The sequence below is a fragment of the Melanaphis sacchari genome, unplaced genomic scaffold, assembly GCF_002803265.2.
Source record: "Melanaphis sacchari strain LSU unplaced genomic scaffold, SCAv2.0 Contig73_pilon_pilon, whole genome shotgun sequence".
Classification (NCBI taxonomy): domain Eukaryota; kingdom Metazoa; phylum Arthropoda; class Insecta; order Hemiptera; family Aphididae; genus Melanaphis; species Melanaphis sacchari.
Genome location: NW_020271525.1, coordinates 1,617,647 through 1,625,170, shown reverse-complemented (window position 1 = coordinate 1,625,170; position 7,524 = coordinate 1,617,647). Strand labels below are relative to the sequence as shown.

The 7,524-nt window shown below is 21.4% G+C and overlaps 1 protein-coding gene across 5 annotated transcripts in view; it reads left to right on the top strand.

The window, feature by feature from the left end:
• The first annotated feature begins 6,460 nt into the window (after window positions 1-6,460).
• LOC112600991 overlaps window positions 6,461-7,524 on the top strand; it is a 208,002-nt gene continuing 206,938 nt past the window's right edge. For all 5 annotated transcript variants that reach the window (XM_025348372.1, XM_025348371.1, XM_025348370.1 and 2 more), the window contains exon 1: window positions 6,461-6,495. In XM_025348372.1, the coding sequence (XP_025204157.1) occupies window positions 6,493-6,495 (3 nt within the window). In that variant the 5' untranslated portion in view covers window positions 6,461-6,492. The remainder of the gene's footprint in view (window positions 6,496-7,524) is intronic.

Here is a 7,524-nt window from a genome sequence, read left to right as displayed (position 1 = left end):
ATATTAGAATATTTAGGATTAGTCGCTACCGTGATATTTTAGAATAATATAGACAATACTCATAAAATTAAGTAAGATACAAGGCTTACCATAAAAATTTTGTATATCAATATACTAAATTTATCTGGCAATCTTTATTTTCTAAATACTGTTATTCTATACGTTATGTAGTATAATAGGTAAATTTACTAAGGTCTGTATTAATACAACGATAAGTCTATAAGTTAAGTTATCTAGTACTGAGTCTACCCCATATTATATAGTTAATTCGCAAATCTATAGATAATAGTTTTTTTTCTTTTTGAAATAGATACAAGAGCTTTGCATGTGCATTATTGAAGTAGATTAAATGTATTATTATCAATACAAATAAATTATGTACAACACACTATTTTTGTTTTTATTTTTTTTTCAAAAACTACCTGGCTAAAATTACCCAGCCTAAATTATGAATTACTATTAGTAAAAATAAAAAGTTATGCTTAGACGTGTAATAACTAATAGTTTTGGTTATTGTAATGAACAAAAAGAGTGCCTTTAAAATATACAACGAAAAAATTTCATTAGTTAAGACTTAACTAATTGGTGTTATATAAATTTATAAAGAATGTTTCTTGTTATAGTAAAAATATCAATTATAATCGTTAATATTATTTTGTAAAAGTAATTAATATAAAGTTGTCGCTGTTTATACAATTAATATTAATTTATATGTACTAATATAAATTATTCATCTCTAACTGCTCTCCTCATTGCAATAAAGTATTTAAAGATTTTTTTTTTTTAATTCTAAGCTTTGAAAGAAATTTATTTAAAATGATAAAATTTGAACAATACATTTTTGTACAGTTTATTTAATTTATAAACTTCTTATTTTTAATTATAACAACTGTTTATCTATACAGATATACAGAAACTTATGGTAAATAATAATAAGATCGAGTTTATACTATTATAATAATAAGTATAATAATAAAATATAAAATAACATATTCCAAGATGTAATATTAATCAACGACTAACTCCTACCGAGTACATAGGATAAATATTCTACAGTATTATAAAAATGTATATTCAACACCTGCCATACTATAGTGTTATTAGTTTACTTACGAGTATTTACTTCAAAATACAGAATGTTTTGTTTATAAATCCAACTATAAGATTATAGTATAATAAAATATTTATAAAAGATTAAGTTAAAGCTAAAAAGCAAAAATCATAAATATTATCAATTAAAATTGAAATACATGTTTACATTTTAAATGCAACACTTTCGTTTGTTTTATAAAAATAATAAAATAAAAACCTATGAAATTGATATTTACAGATTATATTTTAATATTACTTAAATCCTGTTGGACCGTGAAAATCAGTCAATATTCACTTCTGTCCAATAGCTTATATTTAAAACCTTTTAATGGGAAATATTAAAAATACTAATCTTTATTCTTAAAAAATATATATTTTGATATTCATATAGTTTTTAAAGTATATAATTAAATCAATATATAGACATAAATGTTAATTCTGCAAGGTGTGCTATAAAATTACAATTTATAAACATTATATTATTTATGAAAATCAAATAAAATAACTGAATATTCAAACAAGATATTAAATTTATTTATAATACCATATTATAAAGTTCCTATATATTATTTTAATATTTCATTTTTATAATGAAAGTTTATATTTTAAGAGGCAGTTTACCACTTAAAATTTCAAATAAATTCAAAATTGTTAACGCTGTGTTGAAACTTAAAACCATTATATTTATATTTCTTTAATAAATTATAATGTTGGGTACATATTTCTTGAGTTTTTTTGAGTAATAAATAATAATATTATTATTCATTGCAAAAATGTCATTTAAAATTTGATTAGATAGGTGTTTTTTAGATAGTTAACATTTATAAAGCTGTCGTAATAATTTGATTAAAATTTTTAAGTTTTAAAATATATTTGTTATATTATTAAATAAATTAATTAACTGTTGACTGGCTAGGTTATTATTAGGGTAGGACATACAAATTATTTTTCAACGAGTTTTTTGATACGTTACAATATTATTTATAATTCCATGTAAAATTGTAAAAACCGAGTATTATGTATTTTTTCGGAGGGGCTTTTGTGATATTGTTGTTTCTCTTTATATACAAATTACTCAATCAATTTTTTCACAGCATGTTTATATGATTTTTTTTTTCTGTTACTATGCAGCATGTTTGAGTTAAATACTTAAACAATAGTAAAGAATCAAAAAAAACAAAATAACTAAAATACTAAATAGGAAATAAAATAACAATTATTATTTTTTTTTTTTTTACTAAAACTGTATTTGTAGCTCTGTAATTATAATTATTTATTAATTATTTTATATATTTGAGCATCGCACGAGAAAGAAGGTAGTATATAATACAGCTATACTCGAAATTTAAATGAAATTTTTTTGATTACTTATATTAGGTACATTTTTGTGATTTATAATACATAATATAGATGATATTATATGATTTTAATTTTATTACTGAAAATTGATTTAAGTATTTTGTGATTCAAATTAATTTTTTTTATTTGCTTTTTAATTTTGAAATTTTCTTATAAGCCATATTAGCAAGATAGTTGTTTATACGTTTCCTTATGTGTTGTAATGTGTAGTTGTTGCAAAACGCGCCTAAGAAAACGAAATGATTACGTACCGGTGTCATCCAATGGACAATATTATAGACCTGTTGACTACTGCTGAATTTTATTTTAAATTTAAATTAAGTTTTTAATTTAAATTGATTGATATGTATTATATACTTAATAATTATTATAAAATGGTTATTATTTCAATAAAAATTATCGATTTAAAATAAATATTGAATATTAATTAAAAAATACTTGGATGTATATATATATATATATATATATATATATATATATATATATACATTTTTCAAATTTTAAATTTATTCAGTATGTGAGTATTATTTTCCAACAATCAAAAATAATGCTTAAAAAATAAAATAAGATAATATAAATCAGTTTTATATGTACGCGTTTTTTTAATGTTTTGGCGGCGTTTTGTTGTATTAAAATAAAGAGATTCTTATGGAAAAAGTTTTAATATTACTTTTGATTTCTTAGAAGATTTTTAATGATTTTTTTCAATAGCCAAAAACATTTTTAAATGATTACAAGTCCTCATATTATAACACAACTATTATAACAACAGAGTAAATAAATTATTCATTCATACCACATATAGTATTGAAGATGTATGAATAAATGCACAGCGAGAGGCCCAGCAATTTTCACAAGACCGTACGATTTAAAAGATACGAAGAGCCATCAGACTCCCTGGCGGCTTGTTGTGTCGCATAAATTTCGAATAAATCTTTGTCCGTACAATACACTGTATACTGTTGTATTCCGCATGACCCTTTTCCCTTTCCCGTAAACACACAAATGCTTCTTTCCGATGATCACAACATTGCCCTGTCTTAAGTGAATGTCAGCCTACCCACCGTACATTACAACCACCCATCCAGTCCATTGCAAGCCAACGGCAATTCATCTCTACAAAAAAGCTTTCGATGATGAACTCCTTTCGACCTTTTTTTTTATTATTTATATATATTCACTGTATATACACAAGTTTTGTTCTGAAGTAAAGTAACTGTTTCGAGTGATTTTTATTTTCTACTTAGGTAGATATTTTTTTTTATTTATTTATTAGCTATGCTATATTTTTGTACTATATGTAAGAATTTGTTTTTGTTTCACTATATTAAGCTCCGTTTAATTTACACAAGTATTATTGAAGGAAAAAAAAAAAAATAAAAAAATATTGTAACTACTTATTGACTTAGTTCTTGTAAGTTCATTAATTTATTTTTACCAATATTATAACATTATAACACTACCGCATTAAATTAACTATTATTATACGAAATTATATTTATCATTGTTCATCGATTAAATAAATATTAATAAAAATAATAAACAGGTGATCTTCGTTAAATTATAAGTACAAAAATAAATTATTCATTTTTATTGTGTCAAGTATAGATTTACTATCATTTTAATCATAATATTATTTAATATGACAATAGTCGATATTATAAAACATATATTATAGCTATCAAAAAATCTTATACACTATATGTTTAAATCAAATAAATATACATATTAACTATTAAGTATACCTGAGAATAATAAGTATGCGCACTTATTATTAGACGTGTATAATCAGCATTCCATTTTTTTTTTTTTTTTTTAACTCAAAATCCAATTAATTTAACCATTTTAGAATTTTTTTTTTTTCATTTATTACAAGTAGTAAATTTTATTATAATTTTTTAAATAGTTAAACATCAAAAAAACATCACACCTATAACGGTTATCTAATAAAAACCGACAAATCTAATAAATATGCATTCTTTTTGATTTGAATTTAAATTATTTAATACGCATAGAGTAAATAATATGATGTATCTTAATTTTTAAACATATTAACGAATATAGTGACATAAAGTTATTTTTGCACTATACAATATGGATAAAGAAAAATATCACGTTAATTGTCATTTAGATTAGTACACTAATTGTATCACAATTGTTATGTCATTTGTCACATCACCTGTCTTGTCACCTGTCTAATTTTGTATGCGTCACGTCCCGTTTAAGTTAAGAATGTGTAAAACAAAATAAATCTTTAGAAAATTCAAAACGTTTCGATACTATTAGAGATAAAGATACACGATCATTATATAAACTTATTATTTAACTATATACCTGAGTTTTTCTATATCATATTGAAGTATAACTACGGTAAAAGTTGTTTAATTTTAAAGTATTGAAAAATTTATAAAATTAGAAAAGGTTTACAACTTTAAAAAACTGTTAATTATTTTAGAGCTTAGTTAATAATGTCTAGTCTTACAATGTGTGTGTTTTTTGATTTGTATCTGACGTTAAGTTTTGAATAAAGACTTCGTTTTGGTTATTGTAGAGAGGGATAAACTGATGGTCAATTTGAAAAAATAAATACTATTATTTATTGATAATAGCTATAGATTGTAGGATATACAAACTACATAGCTATATACATTTTTTTTTTTTTTTAATTGACAACTTATAACATATTCACCTATTCATAACCAACAACAAAAATAATCAATTTGCGATTACAATAATGTCATTACTGTGACAGAACGGCACGATAAACAATACAATACTAGACTGTCGAGTGATATATAATATAATGACTTCGATATTCTAGGAAAAATTAATCTAATATATCAACTGAATAGAGAAATTAATATCACTAGATTACTGATAGATACTATGACATTTTTAATACTGTAATATAAAATATAATTTTAAACATAATATTATTATATTAACATAATTTGTTCTTAAAAATGTAAAATGATTCAAACTGCCTTCCTCACAACAAATTTCTTTTTTTTTTTTTACACAGAAAGATTACACCATTGAGTTAAATTTAACACATCTATTATTTTATAGTAAGCTACTCAATTACCAGGCAACTTCACTATAATCGAAACTTATTATAAAGCAGAGCGAGTACTTTGGTATTTTTAAATTACAGTTTATCTTATCTTTACTTTTTATTTAGAGAGATATGCATAGCTACATTTAAATATTTAATGCGTTTATATTAAGTATATTAGAATAATAAGAGTTTAACTTTTAAAATGGTTTAGTCAATAAACTCCTAACAAAAAAAATATATATTATGAAGGTACATACGTGTATACAATCATATTAAGAATACTAAAAAGAATTAAATATTCTTTAATTAAGTATTTTTATTTTTATTTAATTAAAATATTTTGTACAAAAAGTATTTTATTGTATTTCATAATTAACGAATGTATAGCGTCCTAGTAAAAATACAATATCATCATGGATTATTATGGGAGTTTTAGTTGGGTATAATATGGGTTGTTCAAAGTTGACTTTGAAAATCAAAGCTTAAGTAGCTATGGTATATTTTTGTTATATTCAGTGTTTAATTATGTTTTTAAAAAATATAGTGTATTTTAAAGTCATAAAATGTATTCTTGGATATTTACTTATTTTTTTTTTTTTTTGATTGAATATGTTCTTAATTGAGTGGATATTTTCGAATTTATTAGGTACTTTATATATTCACTGTCGAAAAAAAAACTCTTTGTCAAATTGTGTATATATTAAAATATATTTACTAGACATATAAATATCTAATTTTTATTTTGTTAGGTATTCAATAATTGTTCAAAAATTTTATTTTTATTTTATTTGTAACTTCTAAATTAAAAACAAATATTATAATTTCAATAGTCTCCAGTTTCTTGTTTAAAATATTTTATCAATGTTTGTCATATTATAGTTTTAATTTGTTTAAATAATTTTTTTTTTTTTTCAGTGAATGAAGTTCAGTTCTTATAAGTTATTCAATTTATGTTAAGACCAAGATTCTTCAATGAAAATAAAATGGTAAGCAAACGAATTTTCAATTATTTCACAAGATAAGTATAGGTATTTCATTCATAGTTATTATTAAAACAAATTTTATTAAAATCTCATAATATGGACATTGTTATTAGTTATTAGGTAGGTACTTAATTAAATTAAGTTCTTTGATTTAAAAAAAAAAAAAATTATTTTGAATATTTTTAACTTTAAAGTTACATAATACGAATAGAGAGCGTTATTATTACTACTTACATAAAAAAAAGTCAAATATTCTTTCTTATACGTATGTATATACACAGGTCTAAGATACAGAAATTAGCATAACTCGGATCGTGATTTATAAATGTATAATTATTATTGGATAAACCTAAATATAATAATTATTTCGATCAGAAAAACGATTCTGTGTGGGTATCAGGTTAAATGATGTTCCCTTATAAGATTATAAAGAAATTTCTAGTAGGTGCAGTTTAACTCAAATACATTTCATATTTTACAACTATTGATTAAATATAATGATTATTCTTATTTGTTAATAATTAAACAAAATAAAATTAATGTAAACTATAGTAAATTATATATTATTAAAACATTGATTTATAAAAATAATTTTGGCTAATATTATTATGCCAAGATCTTCATAAATTCATTTTCGGCTCTATACTTTTATAAAAAAAAAAAAAAATATATAAAAACCTCCTGTTAAGAAAAATTATTTATTTATTTATTTTTTTTTTTTTTGATCAACAAAATTTCAATCTTCTAGAAATACTACAAAAAACTTCATTCAAAATAAAAAAAATATACTTATTTGGTTTTTTTATAAAATTTATAAATTATTTAACAACAGCTAATAATATGTATGAAGATATCTACAATTGAATGCAGTAGATATTATATAAGAGTATACATTAGACATTAAAATATGATGACACACCAAACAAATAAATGTTTGTATATATTAAATATATTAAATATAAAATATAAATATTATAATCATGTCTACATGATACATTCTATGTCAAAAAATTGTTTATATATTTTTATAAA